This window comes from Meleagris gallopavo, chromosome 5, assembly GCF_905368555.1.
Source record: "Meleagris gallopavo chromosome 5, MGAL_WU_HG_1.1, whole genome shotgun sequence".
Lineage (NCBI taxonomy): Eukaryota > Metazoa > Chordata > Aves > Galliformes > Phasianidae > Meleagris > Meleagris gallopavo.
Window position 1 is genome coordinate 23,185,599 of NC_139408.1, and position 20,647 is coordinate 23,206,245.

At 41.7% G+C, this 20,647-nt stretch overlaps 1 protein-coding gene across 6 annotated transcripts in view; it reads left to right on the forward strand.

The window, feature by feature from the left end:
* The window catches only part of AMBRA1 (autophagy and beclin 1 regulator 1), a 124,778-nt gene that overhangs the window by 102,182 nt on the left and 1,949 nt on the right, over positions 1-20,647 (forward strand). For 5 of the 6 annotated variants that reach the window (XM_085224711.1, XM_085224712.1, XM_085224714.1 and 2 more), the window contains 2 exons: positions 11,441-11,533; positions 13,174-13,367. In XM_085224711.1, coding sequence (XP_085080837.1) covers positions 11,441-11,533; positions 13,174-13,367 — 287 coding nt within the window. The other variant, XM_085224716.1, reaches the window with a different exon arrangement.

Here is a 20,647-nt window from a genome sequence, read left to right on the forward strand (position 1 = left end):
AAATTATTAAGAATTAGAACAAGACCTGGTAAGGAGCAACTAAGGGTCTGCTGAAAGAAGGAATACAGCAGGATTGAAAGCTGGACACTATCACAAAGGAAGTTACTGATGGATCTTCTTCATAACCTGTTCTGTGGCTGGTTGTTATTGCTGTTTACACTAATACCTTGTAAGGGTGTGCTGAATAAATTTGCAGAGAATGTGATATTAGCCTTGTCATTGCAGAGAAGGATCAGAGTATCACATAAGAATTGGATTGCCTTGAAAATTACTGGAGCTATAGAAATGAGATGGAATTTAATAGTACAAAGTGCACTTAGTGACTAATAACACTGAGCTCAGTAGTTAAAATGATAGAGGGGGGAAAAGGCCTGAGGTTTTCGTTGATTGTAGATGATTGAGCCATCAGTACATGTGGCTGTAAAAGCAACAAATTTATTTCTAGGGTGAAACACAAGATACTTAACAGTAGAGATAGCAGAATGTTAGTATTGCTGTAGAAGAAAGCAGATACGTAAGCAGAAACAGTTTCAAATTCAGCTGTTCACATCTAGTATTGTAGTTGAGAATAGCAGCTAGTAATGTCAGTGGAATGAGTATCTAAGAAGACCTGCAGCTGGGGATCTTCAGCCTACAAGGGAAGGCTGAGGAGGGGGGCTTATATAGCCTTCCCTAAATGCCCAGGAAAGAAGGACTATTTACACTTAGATAATTTTTACTAGTCATTCACTATGGCTAGGTTATGGCTGCAAACTAGAGAAAGGCTTCTAACCAAATGATTCCTGCAATAGCTTGTAAGTTGTTTGAGTGGGTGCAAAAGGCTCAGAAATTTGAAGATGGCAGCTATGAGGTGGGTTAGCATTTACCACTCATTGTGGCCTTGAGATCTAGCACAAGGGGTGCGACAGAGCCGTGTGGATTTCTTCCACCCTCATATTCTACTGTGCACTGCCTATTCTGTGTAGCTTCTAGTGCCTTTTAGCCTCCTTCAGGCTGTTTCTCATGCACTGTGTACTGCCTGACTTCCAATGTAACTGTGGCTTGTGCTAATGCTCACTAGGGTCTTGTATGTCTTTCTTGGCTCTCCGCAGCACAAGGCTTGGTTCTGTTCCTGAATCCTTGGTATTTTTCAATATGGCATGAAAGCCATGGTGTCCCATGCAGTAGAAACATCTCTACTAAATTAAAAAGGAATTTTTATTTTTAGTGCTCATAACCTTTCCTATCCTTTCACGTTCTATCAGGAACTTTCCCATTCAGAAACATCCCTAGTGTGGATTCTCAAATGTCTTGTAGAACATGAACAGATCAGACTGAAATTGAGGAAGAGCAGACTGCATGCTGCTGTCTGACCATTGCTGGCTTCTCCTGTAAAGGATTATCAAGGGAGAAAAGCAGAGTGCACAAATCAGTTCTTTGTCATTTCATCTTGAGTTCCTCCAGTGGCCAAGTGTGCGTTCCAGAAGGTCTCAGTGCTCAGATGCTTTTGAAAATATTAACTTACAATCCCCAGTGTTATAAGAATGATGTTTCAAAAACTAAGCATTGAAGATACCTTGCCTAAGGCTGGCTCTGTAGTGCAGGCATCTGCATGCAAGAGAGGCACATTTCTTCATCAGACAGAGCCTCTGATAATGGAATTAAAATGCCTCCTGAAGTTGCATCTGATTCAGTGACTACATCCCATGGAATTCTCTCATTGGAAAGTAGGTGTGGAGAGTCTCAAATTAGTTCAGTGCTATGCAGTGTGCATATTTTAATTCTTTTAAGTGAACACTGCCTCTAACATGAAATAATTCTGTGAAAATTCTTTTCACAAGGAATGTCGATGCTGAGAGGGATTCTTGCAGTTGTCTGCAAATGTCAGTCCAGTCTTTTCTTCCTTTGAGTACTGCATATGCTCTTATCTAGGGATGTGGACAATGTGTCTGCACTTATCAGTGCTGGTAAGAAGATGATAATCAATACTGCTGCTTGCTATGTCCTGTCTGCTGGTTGATTCCATTCATCAGACTCTTCAGCCTTCTGCAATGATACTGCACAAGCCCTGCATTTTTTTTTTTGCCTTTTGAGAATAACTTCTGGAGGATGGAATTAACAGTAAGTCAGGAGGAGCTGTCTTCCTTTATGTGTAACCAAGGGATGTTCACAAACCTGCCAGGGAATATTTCCTTATCTGTTAACTGGAGCAGCTAGTGGAGGTATTGGTTAGGTCAGAGTCCTCTCTGCAAATGACTTCTTGAAAGGTAGCATCTGGGCAGTGTCTTCTGGTTGTGGCCAATTAAGCAAATCCGCATTCTGAACTTTTGCTGCCTGTTAACCACAAGATGCAGCGTATTTTCTAAGTGAAGGTAGAAGGTGTGGTTTGATTGATAAAAAAATGAAAAAAAGGGACAAGGTTGCTACCTTTGGATTTTGTTGTTCATACATTTGAATAAAAACTAAACTGAATTATTTCCAAACTGTTGAAAGCCTGAGTATCCTGAGTGCCAAGAGTCTCGGACATTGCAGATGCATGAAAAGTAGAGTGGTAATATGGAGGCTTGAAACAGCATCTCCTTTCTGATCTTGTTTTTATTCCAGTTCTGTTTGCGTTTATGTATGTGAATTTGATACCCAGAATGAATGATGGCATTAGGTAGAAGATACCCTCATACAATTCCATTTAATATGTCTATGAATCCTAGAGATAAAATCTGACAGCTGCTTTAAGTCTTCAGTTATTAACAAATTCATTTCCTTCACCCCGTTCAAGAGATGCTGCAGCATCTCTGACTTGTTAGTGACACTGGTTTTCCTCCACGGGATAGGGAAATTGGTTCAGAGCTCAGTGGTAAAGAAACTGAACCTGTTGCTTACTGGTTTGTTTATAATGCCACTGTGCTTCTGCAGGATCTTACTAGTTCTCAGACTGAGTGAAAATCTTTCTATCGCAGAACACAGCCATGTACTTCTAAAACAGTTACCAAATGCTTTACTTCATTCTATTCAGATCACATCTGCCACCTTCTCTTCCTTTTCTTTTTTTCTGTTCTATCTACAAAGGCAATTAAATTTCATGCAGTCAATTATTACTTACTAAATCCCCCTGCCTACTGCATGTGGCTCATTCTTTCATTGTTTTCAGATTTATTCTCTTTTCTCTGTTACATTACTCTCCTTAACGATAAAAGTTGCATTTAGGAGAGAGCAATTGTCACATTAAATATGACTTTGTTTCTGAAGAATGATGCTAAGTTGGCTTTTTTGGCCTTTTGTCACTTTCCCATTTTATTCTAACTTTTTCAAAATTAGGTGTGACTGCCTCAAAAAGTTAGCTTTTTTTTCCTTTTTTTTTCCTTTTAAAATTAATGATTACAACTAGCTGCTGTGCCTAGCTTCATCTTTTACCAAAGACTTTTCCCTCCTAATTGCATAAATACCATTGGATTTTTTTTAAGTAGAGACTTCAGAGACAAAATTCAGGATCTCAGCCACTTCCAGTCATCATTGATTTTATCCTTAGCCTGATAAGGATAAATAGACCTTTCTTCATTCAAGTACCATTTTCCTCAAGCTTATTTTTAGAATGCCTTTTCCCTCTTTGGCAGCGCCAGTCCATCCTGCTTTCTTAGAACCTTTTTTCTTTTCAGGTCCATATTAGACTTTCTTTCTTGTTTGGTTGTTTGTTCCTTTGGCTTTCCAATAAGATCATCTTTGATCTTCCGGGCTTTGATCCAGTTTATTTGTGGAGTTACTGGTTGTCCCTTACACATGCATTTTTCAGCAAGGTTGTAGTGATTTGATCTAGCAAGTGAAACAGCCAACTTTTTCTTCATTTTCTTTCCCTATTTTAAATCCACAAGCTGCATGCTGCTCTAAATGATTTCAACTCTGTGTCTTCAAAAATGTAATTGCAGTAATAATTGTGGAGGTTTGGATTTTGGAGCAGGTTCCCTGCATGCCGAACTGAACACTTTCAGTTGTCTGATTTCAAAACTGCAGAAAATAAAAGCATAAAAGTTAGCCTGCTGTTGGATCTTATTGAGATTAGACCAAGCCAGGGTCTTGGTTCTGGAGTTTCTCAGCTTTGTATGTGCTCAGAGCAATATTCTATTTGAGGAAGGAAGAAAAAAAAAAAGAAAAAAACATTTGCTATGCTTGCTGATTTTAAGCACTTATTTTGACATTGATTTCTCCCATTCTAAACACATTCTAAACATTTTCCTGGTTTAGTATGTTGGCATAAGATCTACAAAACAATGTGACTTCAAAGTTGCTGTCTTTGAATCAAAGTGATTGTTAGTTTCTGCTAAAACTCCAGTGAAAGTTCAAAGACTGACGTGTGAGTTTGGCTCGTCAGACTTACAGCAGTTTAAGATGTTTAAGGCCATAGAAGGCTTAAGCAATTTGTACTCCCCTGAAGTCTCCTAACATTGTAAGTTGTCTAAGCCACTGGAAGAGCTCATAGATCATAAACAGCTTAAGATACTCTGAGGGTTCAAAGCTTATTCAGAGCATAGTATGCCTATAATCACTTAAAGCAATTAACAAGGCTTTGGGTTTTGACGGAATTTAAGCAAGTTATCCATCTTTAGAGCCTGGTTTAAGGTGATACTAAGCTGGATAGTTCTTACTTAGGGAACCTAGCAAATTCCAGAATGCAGAGGAACCTTTCAGAGGTTCTCTACATGCTGTTTCGCTTGGTTGAAGCCACGTAAGTCATATTCTGGAATACAGGCATGCTTTTGAATGAGAAGAAAGTCAGCAAACATTCAGGAAATTCTTCTGCCCTGTTTCTTGCAGGCTATTTGGCCTGCGGGGTATCTTCTTATGGACATAAACATCCTTTTGTTAATAGTGTTAAAACTACTGTATAGTGCACTATATGATATGCAAAGATCTTACCAGCTTTGCAGGAGAAAATCTTAACTCGGAGTCTTCTTTTCTTTTTGTTTTGTCCATCTGCTTACAGAGTTGTAATAATATAAATATTTTTCATTGTTGCCCAGTATGCCACTCCAAATTGGGGTATGTCTCTCCTGGTGTCAGAAGAGTTGATATCTCATTACAACATGGGTAACACAGGAGTAAAATACAGAGGATTCCCAGTTTTCTCTCAGGAATGAGTTGTAACTTCTGTTTCCTGCTGAGAGTGGCATGAAAAAGCTCTCAACAAGCTGTTTTAAAAAGCAATTGTGGCACTTTGATAGAGGAATTAGCATGGCCATGAAAGTCTTCAAGAGACTTTTCTTGTCCTTATTTTCAACACAGATTTTGCTGTGCAGCTTCATGTCCCTTTAACCATGACATTGTTCTTAGGTCCCAAAATGATCAAACATTCACACTTTCATACAAAACTCTCTCCTTCTACTCTGTTGTTGTCTTGATGCTTAATTTTCTTTTGTCACTCGTGTTGAAAAATTCTGAATCTAGGACCTTCTTCCCAGGAATTCCTCTTGCACTTTCTGTTGATGCTTCTTCCATGATAATCTGGATCAGAAGAAACCACTCAGTTTGCACTCTTTCTACTTTGTTAATATTTTATTCTCTTTGAGGTCTCTAACAGCTAACTGAAGGATAATTTCTGAGCTTAAATGTCATGTTTTACCTGGGGGAGAAGACTGTTAGAGATGTGCCTTCTGTAAATCTTACCCACTGACACCAGGAGCCTGGATTGTATCCAGTTTTATTTGCCCCCTGGTGGGCAGAACAAGCTCATGCATATTCACCCTGTGGAGACAGGAGGGTGTTACTAGGCACTGGTGCCTCCAAATTAATAAGGCTGATCTCGTTTAAGTGGTGTGAGTTTGAAGGGAGCCTCTTGAAAATCCCAGTATTTAACGTAGCTGACAGAGTTTCACAATTGAATAAACTGGGCCAGTCATCTTATGTAGTATTCTAAGTTGAGTTGGCATCTCCCTGAAGCAGGCACGTGGCTACCAGCTGCACCAAGCTGCTTGCTGTCCTGCTTTTGCAGCACCTTTGGCAATTTTACTAAGTATCAGGATGAGTTTTTATGTAGTTGCTGCTTTTCATGTAGGCAAAGCTTGCAGAATTCCGGAAAACTAGCAGGACGTATGACTGTAGGGATCCACACTGTCAAAATATACCTGCTGCTTCCTGTAGTGAAGAGATGACCTTTTCTTTGCTCTCCTGGATGTGATCAATAGGATAATTTCATATGCTACTTAAATACCCATGGTTCTTAAACTGCAGCCCTTGTGTTCTGTGAACTTACCTTGTTAGACATTCCTATATTCAGTCTCCTGCTCTTCCCTAGCTAATCATACATGGACTGTGCTCTGAGGCTGTGCTCTGAAGTAGGAGGTGCCAGTGAAGCTGCCACCTTGATCAAAGGGAACTACTGCCCAGCAGTGCTGCTCCAGGAACCCTGTGCTGATTCCATACAGTTTGCACTACAGCCAGTTTTCTCTTGAATCTGCTTTTGCACGTGGTTCATCGCCTGTACAGAAAGCTAAATATTTATGAAGTAGGATGTTAGAAATGATTGTTTGCCTACCCAGGCTACTGCTGAGAGTGCCAAACTTTGCCTTGTACTGACAGTAACGTTGCTTGGCTAATCATGAGAGCCAGGGATGGGGCTTGCTGTGCTGATCAGCACACACTGGCGGAAGAGATAATGAGCTGCTGACAAGGATGCATCTGGAATCTGTCCAAGCATTGCATTGCATGGAATACCATACACTGATTCTTCTTTCCTTAGTGAGAACAATGAATTCCTATTCCTGACATGATATCACCTTGCTCTCTGTGACTCCCCCTATATTTGTTTGACATGGTTTTAATGCAGTAAAAGTTAACAAGTTTAAGCAAAGGGAGAAAAGTGCATCATGGGGAATTAAAATCCTTTGTAAACTAAGCTGGCTCTTAATGATCCTGAATGGGCAGTATATTTGAGAAAATAGCTTTAAAGAGTAACTTAGAGGAAATGAGCATTGGCAGCATGAAAATCAGATATTCACCTGGCTGTGTGCTGCAGTGCTTTGCAGTCTGTTCCATGCTGGGCTTGCCAGAAGCTTACATGATAGAAATGGGTTTTTACTGATACTTTTATATGTAGGGAGGGATTCCAGGCAGCAGTGTCTTAATCAGAAATTGTAGCAGACAAATTTATTACTGTTGAGTCTTTCTATGTGGCAGGATCTGAAGGAGAGAAATGAACTTGGCCATTGTTGGTACATTCTTCAATACTGGGGATGACTCAAGTGAAAAAACAGTAAGCAAGTATTATTTCTGCCTTTCTGGACATCCATAACCTACTGGCAAATGATTTCTTTGTTTTGCCATCTTGGTGCTGAGCTTTATTATGGTAGAACTGAAGAACCTTTGTCCTAATCCTCCTTCTCTTCAACCTCTGATTTTGGATATACCAGCTGGACCATTACCCAAATGTCTGTCAGTCTGTGCTGACCGCTGCTCCATCAGTTTACTCTTCAAATACTGTTTAGAACAGTGCGATAAGTAGTGTTTCATCTTTTCTTTCTCATTATGTGTAGAATACTTTCATCATTAACTCCTAGAGTTTGATTCTAGGTTCTTCGGGGTATTGTACATGAGCTGTGTAGCCCAGTGCAGGAGGAGGGGCTGTGTTACTGAAGTTGTCGCTACTTGGTACTTAGCAGGCTCCAGTCAGAGTCCTTATTCAGCTCTCAGCAAAGCATGCAAGTCTGTGCCCTTCATCTTCTTCAAGCTCGTTAATAACATGAGCTGGACAGAGGCTTGCTCTGCTGGGAAAGCCTGTCAGAGAGCAGCTCTGTGTCTGACAAAGCTAATGGAAATTTCCAGTGAGGGCTTAGAGACAGCCATAAAAAGAAAAAAAAATAAGAACTTGACTAAATGGTCTTCACTGTCCATGACTGACACAGTGTGGAGAATTGCAATTTTTCACCCGGAAGCCTTCGGCAATGAATGTCCTCCTTACTGCGTCCACATCCAAGTGGCAACAGGCTCCATGCTACACAGAGCTTCTACGTTATGCCCTGGAAAATATAAAGGGCTTCCAGCATTTCCATGCCTGGAGTTTGATGGAGCGAACGCTAAATGCTTCCTGAAAAATATTCATTTCTCCAGTGTAAGCTCCTCTTCTGTGAAATGAATAGTCAAGCCTTGATTTGCAAATCTCCTGGGAAACGTGCTGCAAAAGGCTTGCTAATTTACAAAAATCAAGCAATATTTTGCAAAGGGCTTAAAAAACCCTTTAGTTTTTCTGCCAAGGGAGATTGCACTGTTTTAAATAGGTGTGGTTAAACCAGTGCAAATCTGTAAGCTTAATTGAAAATCTGTTTTAAACCAAAGTAATTGTGGTTGTCACGTCTTACGTGCTTAAGTTGGTTTAAGGCGCAAATATCTGATCAATTTTCTAATGCAGACACGGTCAAAAAACTGTCACTTAATCCATAAAATAGTGGCATTTCCGTGATGAAATATTTGCTAATCATGAGGTGGTGATCTTTGTATAAATGATACTGCCCAACTAACTCCCTCTAGTAGGTTCAGGCATTTGCTTTCTCCACTGTGTCTTGATGTAGCCTGAAGAATCCTTTGCATAGCCTCCAACAATCGTTCTAAGGCTGTAAGGTGGATACCTGCCTTATAGCTGTGAATTCCACATCACAGAGGTGTACATGCTTGCAAAAGAAACAAAGATCATGCTTTACCCCAGAAGTCTGTTATAAGAGGTGGAGTTGGGAAAGAGTGAATTGTTTGGTTGGCCCTGGTGGAAGAAAAATGCTGAAGGGTAGCAGTGAGGATGCTTACTGCTGCAGGAAAAGTGCCCACTGTCTGTTCTGAGCCAGTTTTCTGGCCCTACTGGTAGACATGCTTAGTCCTGACTAAAGAGCCAGGTTGAAGTGGTGGTAAGGCTGTTGAACTCCCATCATGACCAAATCTTGTGACCTTGGCTTGAATGTCAGGGTCAGCAAAGGCAGTAGAAGCACCAGCTGCCACAGGCCTTCCTCCTGCAAAAGGAAAACAAAGTCCTCGGTTCTCTGGCAGTAAATGAGCAGCTAATAGGTTCTTGGCAGTGAAACATAGTTGATAAATGGCAGCATTTAAAAGCAGTGTGCAAAGTCATGTATTCAGCGGAATGGCTATTGATTTCACTGTCCAGAGAAAGGTGTGAATTGACAGCATGGAGTTGAACTGGGATTTCCTATCCGAGATCCTGACTGTACAGCAGTGAGCTTCTGCAGAATGGCTGGGAGAACGGACAGGAGCATTTACTCCTGCATTGTGTGTCAGCATGATGCTGGTATCATGATGCTTCCGTAGAATTAAGATGAATCACTCAAATGTGTATGCGTGCTGAGCTTTCTGTGTAGTACAGGCTCTTGGGTGTTTGGGGGAAGGAGAGAAATGCAGGATTGCCAGCTCATGGTTTGCTCTGGAAAAGATTTTGCAATCTTCTGGTTTCTGGAAGTGGAAACTGACAAAAACAAGTAGTTTGTACACAATGTAGGCAAGGGATACAAGTCATGTAAGTGGCTGGGGCGACCATGCCTGTACTTCAGAAAGCATGAAAGTGTGAAGAGAGAGTTAGAGGAGTATGGGTCAGTTTGGCTCTATTGTATAACAGCTGCAAATACTAAGGAGGTTATTTTTTTCAGAAAATTTCACTACCAAGTTAGAAAGTCTCCCTACCCAGGGAGTGCATTGCTTTGTAGGCAGCAGAGTGTGACAGTTAGGTTTCAATGTACAAAGGATGAAACAACCAGAGAGGGACTGGCAGGTGTGCAGTGATAGGTTGTTATCTGTCAGTAAACTCTGAAGTCTTTGTAAATCAGCATCTCCATGTCAGCTGCTTTCGTGGGATATAATACAGTGCAGGGCTAGCTTGGCAAAAAACCTGTAATGATCACTTCTGTAGACTCTGTGCATGGTTCTGTTGACTTATTTTCTCCAGCTTTTGCCCTCGGCCCCAACCTGAGATGCTGTCTCCCAGCAGCCATGCCCCAGGCCTCCAGTAGGTGCAGCTTAGCCATTGCAGCACATTTGACCTGCAGCATCCTTCCCTCTTCTGAACCACAGTTCTTACCGCAGTTCTGCTGAGACATCTCATTACAGAGGATGTGTGTTTTCATATATACGCATAAACACTATTTATGTTTATGCCTCAGCCATACTCAGTTACCAACAACATGTCCTGTATCCTTCTTGCAGACTGGATGAATGCTGTCAGACTACCTGAGGAATGATCTGTGTCCCTCTCTTCAGATGCAGTTCCCTTCTGTCTTTGCAGGACTTCCTTCTCTACTTTTTCTCCAGAGCAAGGTCTTTTTGCCACACCATCGATCCTGTGAATGGAGTAGGCTTACAGAGTCTGACAGATGATCCTTAGGCTTATATTAATGTCCCTTCTGTTATTCCAGGCTTCAAATAACTACAGTCTTGTCCATCCTCTAGCACTGTATGTAGGCAGGGCTTCTAGACTGACTAGGTCAAATCCCATAGTCACCTGCTTTGATCCTGTAGGAGAATGCTCTGAGGTGATACTGTAATGTAAAGATGGATGCTTAAGAGCATCCATTCTATAGGTGGATGCTCTTAAATGATTAAAAGGGCTCTTATTTCTGTGTGGTATGGAGTAAGTTGGAATTCACTCTTCTCCTCTTTCTGTTGAATTGCTGCTGGCCCTCAGAAATTGTAGGAGGTATACTTAGAGCATCATGGCTACAACAGCTTAGGGTCTTCAGCAGTGCAGTGGTGAATAACAATACATTGTTGACTTTGCTTGCTCCTGTGAGGTGATTAATCGGTCCTGGATTTACTTATCTTCTTAGACAGTGCAATGTGAAACTTTGTTGGAGCATTGCTGTTTTGCTAAACTTAGTAACATTCACTGTAAAATTTGAGTTTTGGACTTTTCCAGCACAGATATAGTTGATCCAGCACAAACACTTTTGTGGAAACTTACCAAAATTTCCTCTGACTCTGTTCTTGCTCTGCAGTGACCGTCAGTGGGAAAGCTGCATAGGGATTTATTTATAGGTAGAAAGAATGAGAACCAACAAAGAAACTAATTGTCAAATATAGAGCAGTGTTTTACTTAGCATTACCTAGAGCAGGAAACACTGGCAGACACCACAAAGAGAGCTGGTCTTCCCATTCCAATTCTTTGTTTAGTCACTTGGAGGTACAGTAACCTGATTTTATACATGGTTGTATGTCTTCATTTCCTGAAAATCTCTCTGCTCATATTGCTGTGCTTCAGTGCTAATATTGAATTGAAATGAGTGGGATATTCCAGAGCTATCTGAGTAATACAATACTCAGTATTTGCAAGTGATGATGAACCCCTGTAATGAAAACATGAACTGAACTAGACCTGCATTCTCTGTGGGACAGGAATCAGCACTATCTTCCATGTTGTGGTGTTGTACTGTATGCTTGCTGAAACAGCATCCTGCCATACTAATAATTTTTTCTTCGATGTTTCTAGGGCCTTAAACTCTGGAGTTGAATACCACTGGGACCAGCAGAATGAGAATGTATTCACTGTGCATTCCAGCAGCAGGAGCACTGAGAGGCCTGGGTAAGTCTCCGGGGCATGGGTGAGAGCAAGCTGATCCTTTCTACTGTCATCATTACATCTGACAGCATCACTTTTTCCCATTTGTTCCCTTTGCACCAGCATTAAAGACACAATTTTTGTTCCTTTCGTTCTACTGTGTTAGGCCACTTGGGATGCTTCCAGAAAGTGAGACGCCCAAAAGTGCTGCCAGAGATAGTGAAGTACATGTGTCATCCATCACCTTGGTAATATCCTTGAGCAGGCTGTAGGAGGAACATGTGGAGCTTCAAGCTCAAAGATGCTATGCTAAGTTAATGGTGCCTTTGGAGGATAACTGAACAATGTAGTGTTTGTAGAGCTGAGTGCAAATCCATTGGGTGGTCTCTGTGATTGATTTTCATCCTTTTGGTTTCTAATCATGGGGCAGTTGTTTCTCAGGATTTAACTCTAAAAATAAAGCTAAATCCCTTTAGAACCCTGTTGGCTGCTTCATCCAGTCTACCTAGTGATGCACACGTGTGTTTAGTTATCCTAAACACAAAGATGATATTGCAGTACCGTACTTTTTCCCCAGTGAAAAGCGCTTCTCCTTAAGCTCATTGTTCTTGTCAAGAGTGTTGCAGTCTTGTTTCTGAACTGTGAGCTTCAAGATCCCAAGGAAGTTATGAGCTGGTGTCTGTGCTGTCCTACAGCCTTTGTCTGACTGAAGACGAACAATAAACAGTATAGATTCTCTGTCTGCCATGAGTGGATATTGTCACTACTTACATTTTTTTTTTACAGTGTATATCAGTCTTGTGTGATGGGCTAAGGAAGCCTGAAAGGTGGGAGCTTCATTCCCTTTTTAGGGGATTCAAGCATCAGAGGCAGAAATATTGCTTGAGAATGAATAAGCTTCTGAGAGAGGGTAAAAAAAGCAAGACAGGTTTCAAAACCTTAAGAAAGAATGTTGACTGTGAATGAGGCAGTCTTTCCTAGAAACTCTTTACTATTCCCAGCACTTACAGCCAGAGGTCAGTTTTGGAAAGAGCATCCAAGCATTACCAATATTCAGCTTTTGTAGCTGAATACACTTCAACTGTTCGTCTCTGAGAAGCTAATGAGCCTTGAGGCGGTTCCTGTTATTTGCTTTGGAGAACAGAGAATTTCTCTTGTCTGACTGGAACAAGCAGAAATGCCTGCCAGGGAGCATTCATGTGTGATGCTGACAAACTAGGAGGTCCACATGAGGGAAAGGATACAGGCTGTACCCTCAGGAGCAGAAACTGTCCTGCTGCAGAGAGAGGTGGTATGTGCGTTTATGGTCCTGTGCTGCATTTGTGTTGCCAACTGAACTCAGTGACCCTGAGAGCAAGTATTTCTGCAGGCTGTGGTACTTCAGGGATACATATTTAAGCTTATCAGACACACTGCTTCTGTGGAAGGGTGAGTAGACTGAAAGACTCTCTTAGCCTAAAACTCAAAAGACCAGCCAGCTGAGGTTGGAGAGGTGTGTCTGTCTTTAAGTGCAGATGACCATTCACTCCAGCCCCAGCCTGTGCAGTGTTTGGACACTGCCTGGTTGGAGTGGAGACAGGAAGAGGCTCAGGTGAATGCTTCCGTCTTGCTGGGATGTATTGCCTCCAATGCTTACAATCATATTTGTTTTTCTCTCATTTCAGAACCAGCAGAGCCACGTGGAGGACAGATAGGGACATGGGCCTGATGAATGCCATAGGTCTACAACCTCGAAACCCCCCCACCTCTGTGACTTCACAGGGTACCCAGACCTTGGCGCCTCAGCTGCAGAATGCCGAGACTCAGACAGAGAGGGAGGTACAGGAGCAGGAATCCACCTCTGCAGGGACTGGGGAAGGTGAGGAGCTTATTTGTTTGACAGAACTTACCTCATGGGTGAGGAGTTTCCATATAGATTCTATATCCCGTGATGCGTTTTTACACTTCTGCATCTCTTCAGCAAAGATTTCTCCAGCCTAATTTACATGTAGCCAGGCCAAGATGATCATGGCAGTTTGTCTCTGCCCATATTAATAGAAAAGTCTTTTTCATATGCTTTCACAGGGCAAAATCAGCTTTACAAAGACACAATGATCTCGAGAAAAGCTAGTTGTACTGACATCACTCTTCACAAATACTCTGTACTGTAACTCTCAGTAGGACTGCAAGCTGCTGAGTTTCATCCTTAGCAGTTGGTCCATCAACCTCTGCACCTGAAACCTATGCAAGCTTCTCAAGCTCAGCCTCGGAATACAAAATAAAATACTGTAAATTAATTCTCACAAAGGCAGATACGAGTATTCTGCTTCGTCTGATTGATGAAGGCTGTAGTGAATGTCCAGCTCAGCTACTGGAAAACATCTTTAATGTTTCCCAGTGTGGGAGAAATTATCAGCATATAAAGAGCTTTGAGCAGCTGATGTGCAGTTTCTTTATGATAACAAATCACTGATAATTTGAAAGCATAGTAATTTTGTCCAGGCTTCCTGTCTATGTACTGACCCATAGCACTTGGATCCAACTCTGAAAGCTTGGCGTTGGACTGTGTGTATATGGGAATGGCAGAGAAAATTAAAGGGGCAATTTTGAAAGTTCACGATAACCCATTTGGCTGTGGAACATCCATATCTGTACGCTTTGTGCTCTGACATGGTGGGATATGCCTTGTGGTATGCAACTCTTCCACAGTTCCCACTCTGCAGCATCCACCATGCATGATAAGATTTTGTGTTTCTCTGATATTGACTCTTCTGTTTAACGTCAAATTGCAAATTCTGATCTGTGTTGTTTCCTATCTGCTAATCTCAACAGAACTAGGATTAACTTCTCGAGAACTTTAATGCAGTTGAGGGCATGTGAATTTGACTGGAACACAGAACGTCTGGACAAATGAGCTTATGGGAACAGTTCCTTCACTGAATGTGATATGCAGATGAAGAACGGGGCACAGTGTGCAGCAGCTCTGGGAGATTCTTGCATCAGTGCAGTGATGGCTGATGTTGCAGATGTGGGGGCCTCTTTCTGCTCTGTTAAAACAGAGAACTTAAATATTTCCTCCCACAGCTGCTGTTCTGCAGTCATCTAAAGGTTTCCCTTCCTCATTCTCTATAACCTTTCCATTTTCAGATCTGAGTATGGCTTGTAACTAGATAGTTAGTGAGGTGGGGAAGAGTTGTCCCTTAGTAGTGTTGTGGGCAGAGTTTCTCTGTAATGAAATGAAATATGGAGCATTCAGAAGAAAAGGAGCCAAGGGCAGAAACTTCTTGTTGTCTGTCTCTTGCTTGAAAGAAGAGTGACAGTTTCCACATCTGGTGTGATTTCTGACTGAAACCTTGTGCTCTTATACAAGTGGCTTCACCTGCAAAATGGGCTGTCCATTCTCCTTTCTAGTGTACAGATTCTTAGAACAAAGGAATTATTCCCAGTCTGGACAGCTGCACTGGTGATGATTCTGGTGTTCATGCTATGTAGTTGATCAGTTCTTCTGCAAGTTGCAGAATACATGTACAGCTTGGACCCCGCTGATCTTGCTGTGGCATTTAGTGTCTGTTATTCTAGCATCATAAACTGTTGTGATATTCACCCGGTGCATTCAAGCAGGTTAGACTGGGTGCTGTGCTGCTTTTCTGATGGTTAAATTTGTCCAATGCATCTACCATAACTATTTGTCTGTTGAAAGGCAAACAAGGTTTCCTGTTATCAGGATCTAGATGTCAGGGACATTCAAAGAAGGGGGGGGCAAGTAGGGGGAAGTGTTCTACCATTAACTTGGTGTGTAACCTAGGGTAAAATATTAATCGTCTACCCAATGGGAATAAATCTTTCCATTCAGCACACGAGGGGCTGCGAAGATTAATTAGTGTTTTGTACGGGGCTTTGAAGATGTAAATCACTGTGTAAGGGCTTAGCAGTATTATCAACAGCAAAATGGATAAATCAGATGTGATTCTGAGTAATGTAAAGGAATGTTTTAACTATCACTTCGTCACAAGAAAAGAAAAGAAAAAAAAAAAAAAACAAAAATCTCTGAGCGTTTCCCCAAAAAATTTAAAAAGAAAAGTGCTACCCCCAGGAGTGAGGTTCTGTCCTATGTCGTGTGAGCTCGGCTGTTGTGGGGAATTCTGGATCAGGGCATTTCTTGTAGATATGTGCTTAGTGTACAAAAAAAAAAAAAAAAAAAAAAAAAAAAAAAAAAAAAAAGTATGCAGAATTGCATCAGAAATCTAATTAAGCTCTGTGGTGGTATAAATAGTTTCCTTTTCTCATGCAAAGCTCTGCGGGGACTTTGCTGTTCTGATTATCTTTCTACCTCCTTTGGAGGAGTGAGTATGTGATGACTTTATTAGAAGTGAATCCCTCTAATGTCTGTATGGCTTTGTTTTTCAGCAGTTGATAACTGCCTTGTGAGCTCTGCTCGCCAGCCACACATGAACCAAGATAAGATACATTTAGGAGAAAAACTAGGAGAGGTACTGAGAAATGCCTAGAACAGTGTTTTGGCTGTCTCCTACTTTCTTTTAAGCTGATAGACATATTGGAAATTGTGATAGAGTTGTAACTTGGAGGCATTCTTAATTAAACACAGTCTTTTGGGGCATGATATAAACATTTGCCCTTGCAAATGGGCACAATGAGGAAAGGCTCTGTATTCAACTGGCAAATAAAATTTCACTCAAAAATCAGCAAAATTCTTTATGAGTGTTAATGACCTCTGTTTAACCTTTAGAAAATGTAATTCCCAGTCCAGATTGTGTCAAGCTGTGGCTGACACTTGTTTAGGCTGCTGAATGTGTGGAGAGTGAGCAGCGGTGGCTGCCAGCAGCTGGAGCTGTGGAAGAGGTGCTGCAGGAAAATTGTCTGGTTGTGTGCCCGTGATGTCTCTGGCTTTTGATTGTATATTGATACATCTTCAAGTTAATCCAGTTGTTTTTTTAAAAGGAAAGTGGTATTTCCGGAAACTAATAGAAAGACCTGAGTGGCAATTGTCATCTCAATTCCTTTCATCTCTTTTGTCCCTGGGGCTTAAAATTCAGCTAGCTAAATGCTCACTGTACTAGTAGGCTTCAGTTATGAGCCAAAATTGCAGCTATCAGAAGGCTTGCTGTCAGTGGATTGCTACCTTGCATGTCTCTGAAGGAGGAATGTGTTGACTTCTTTCATGCAATACAAGGTTTTTGTTTTTTTAAATGTATTTGAATAGGTTAAACTCACTGGCCAGTATACCGTTCCATCCTGTCCAGCTTCTGTCTGAGGCTGCAGCAGGTGCTTTAAGGGCTTCATCCTGTTTAAAATGATAGCAAATGGATGTCACACGCACATGAAACTTTTCTGGTATAAACAGAGCATCCCGAGGTTGCCTAAGCTGCAATTATGAGCACAGTCAGTGTGCCTAGATGCAGTGTAATACTTTTAATCTGAGACATTAGGAACACGTGCTGAGGGACTGCATGGGCAGGAATACCCTGATAGCAGCTGAGCCTCACGTGTGCTGTGAAGAAACATACTGTTTTGCATTGGCTGAACACTTTTCTGCCATGCTGTTATCATATGTGATGTGACTTTTTGTGATCAGTGTGGGAACCGGAACACCAGGGTTCTATTTCCAGATCTGCCTCTCATTCTCCAGGCAGAAATGTGGGCAGGTCCCTTAACCTTTCATCTGTCTGCCCATCTGTAAAATGTAACGTGTCCTATAGGATTGCAGATCTGTACAGTGTATGTCGTGTACCCGACAGAACCGCAAAGTTCACTTTCTGTTTAAAGCCCTCTGAAAAATGCTCCATGAAAAAAATAGTCTTCAGGTACTGTGCAAGCCTTTACAGTGCTAAGTACTTCAAGTACCTGACTCTCTTGGGATTAAATTATAGAGCAATTTTTAAACTCTAATTAGAAAAATAAGTTTCATTCTTCCAATCACCAAGGTAAGTTATTGTTAAGAAATTGGTTATGAGTCAAAGCAGCTGTGCCTTTTCTGTTTGAATTAGCCACCTCAGACAGGGAGTGTGAGCGTGCTTCTGAGCAGGTTGGAAAGGAGAGTTACTGGTAGTATTTCTTCTGGCACTAAGGGGGATGCCATTATTCATAGCTGGTTAGGCAGAGCTGTGACCCTCCCTTTCCTCTCCTTCTGCAATACATGAATTAATTTTAAAATGCTGTTATTTTTATCTTTGAGCATCTGAATTAGTGGGTCAGCTCACACCTCAGAGTTCTTGTTCCGTGTACTCTGAAGACTTAGGTATCTCTGCAGTACTAACACTTAGTGCTAATTTTATAGCTTTGTTTGCAGGCATTTGCAGACATAGCTAGCTGCTGCTTGAGTTTAGAAAGAGAAAAGCTGAAAATAGGAAAAATTGAAGAGTGAAATTGATGTATTGCATGGCAACAGATAAGCCTGATCGCCTCTGTGGGATTTGTTGCATTCTCCATGTCCACAAGTAAATTAGTTGTATTCCCTGTATTTGTGTCAGGTTCCACTTCCTTTAAGAGCAGAAATGCTCCTTATGTCCACCTACACTGACAGATTGCCAAGCATTTTGCCTTTGTAGTCTATTGTAACAAATTCATCCTACTGGAGTAGTGTGGTGGAGGGCGTCAGCAGACAGATGCATTAGCTTGGGAGTATCCTTATTTTGTTAACTGTTGGAGCCAATCACCCAGAGTGACAGAAACCCTGTGGTCCTTGGGATAATTACTTTCAAGAGTGATTTTCAGTGTAATTTGTAGGATTGATGGGAGTTTGGAACTCTGGAAATGTCACTTTGGTTAGGAGTAGAAAAGGTTTGTGGGAATAGCTTATTACTGAAAGGGAACAGAGTGTTGCTTCTCCATACTGTCAGACACAGAATCTGTGTGTCTTTATCCAAAAGTGGATGGGCCCTTTTGGGATTACTTCCTGTCTTTTGATGGATTCTGACCCAGGGACAACTGAGGTAGAAAACAAATTGCCAAGTCTTACACCTACCTACTCCACACACTGTCTGTTTTTGGAACCGGTTAGCTCAGTCTTCTGGATTTTGTCTTCAGTACTCTGTGAGTTTTTTCCTTTATCCTTAGGGTAAAGAATTTCACAGGACTTGGGAGATCGGAATGTAGTTTTGAGCATAAAATAAGAGGAATTCTCTGGAATGATTCTCTGGATGGAGAATAAGATACGCAGTCATGTGGTTTACTGCTCCTGCAGGAGCTTCGGTTATGCTTAAAACCTGTGGAGTCTGAAAAAGGTGTCACCAGAACAGGATTTCTCTCAGTCCAGATTTTATTCAGCTGTTGGATAAGTAGAGGAGCTTGACCACTACAGGAAGCTGGAATTTCTGGTGACCTCAGGTTTGGGTTTAGGGCATTTGTTGTTTTGGGTAAGTGCCTGAATACGTAGCCTGAATGTCCACTAAATGGAAGTTAGCTTATTTCACTTGCATGAAGAGCTAGTCTGGCCTTCCTTGGCATCATGGTGAAGAACATGTGTGGGAGTCACCAGACAGTAGAAATAGGCTGTTATGTGAATCTGTGCTGTAGCTCATCACAAGGCACACTGCTCAGGAAGCTTTGCTCTGATCCAGTCAGCTGAAATTGAAATCTGAGGAGAGTGGGAAGAGAGGACAACTCCCTAACTCCCAGAGTAGAGGTGCTTCTTGGCCACTTGAATGGGAAAGCTGACTTCTGGCCTTTGATAGTCTGTCTTTCTGACATTTCCAGCACGACTGTGTCTCAGTCCTTGTTACCTGAGGACTTCTAACTTTCTGATTCCTGCTATGGCATCAGCCCTAGCCTATTCTCTGAGCAGGCATGTGCCTTAACTGGCAATTCAGCCATAACATGTAGTAATTAAGAGGATGGGAATAGCAGGAGATGCTGCGTTGTGCGCTGCATGCAAAGACTCCTCTTGTGAAGCATGTGTTTGTAATGTTAAGGAGTATCGGCTGGGGATCCTGGCTGATTTGCAGTTCCAGCACTCCTGCATGGGCCAGTTTATAGCAAGCGATCTGTCAAGAGCACAGTACCTGCTGTTCCAGGGCTTGTGTATGTAGGGTGGGCTGGCACTCCTCTCAACCAGGTTGCACATCTTGGCTTTCTCAGGCATCCTGTCTGGCCTGACCAGATGGTTGGTAATGAAGTGCTTATGACTATGTCCCCAGAAGGAAGCAGCAGTGACTGAATTCAAAACCATGTTTCTCAAACCTTCCACTTACTCCTGCTCAAGATTGTTGTTCCAGTGTTACCTGGCATTCATGCTTTTCACACTGAAGTTTCCAGTCCTTCCAATCCTTCCTTCTTCTGTTCTCGGTCTTGCTTATGCTGGTCAGTCTGGTTCCTAGCTCATGCATCACCCACATCCTGGACAGTATTTCTTTGCTGCAGTTATTGGCCGTGCTCTGTGCAATTGGTTTTCTTGCACAATCCTCTGGGATCTGCTCCAAATTCTCTTGTGATTACTGGTGTCTCCGTGGTCTCGCTAATGCTCTAATCAAGGAGCTATGTAATTGCTGTATGCATGGTTGATATAGCAGACTTACTACATTCCTAGCAGAAAAGGACTTATTCTGCTTGTGAGAATTAAGCTTGCCCTTAATATCTGCTGTGTTTCTACATCAGGGCAGTATGTCAGCAGACTTGCTTGAAGAAATTAGGTATACTCTGTGGTGGAGGAAGTCAATGGTATTTGATGCAAATACCACTGAGACAGAGAAGAAAGGGAGTAAGCTGTCACCGACTGACTGCATAAATGTTAACAGCTTTAACTATCTTGTTTTTTCCACAAAAAATAACATCTACAGCAGCATGGTGTTGTGTGTGCTGAATATCCCAGCTCCCATACTGGAAACACGATCTCTATCCCACAGTCCCAGGTGCTTTGTCTTCCTAGTCAATGTGGCATTTTGTTTTTTGTTATGTTTTAACTTCAGCCTACATCTTAGCCTTGTTGACATTTGTGTTGATTTCTTTGGTGCCAGGAGAGCTCATGGTTTTCTCCTCCTCTAATCAGCACTGTGATAGCTTCGTAGAGCTGGGAGTGAGATTTATCTCTTTAATAAGAATCGTCAGGATCCCACTGTGGAATGATTCTGGCAGTTTATGATTACAGATTGTTTTCCCCAGACAGTCTGGTTAAGGTTTGTAGCAAAAGGAGAATGGTCAAAAACA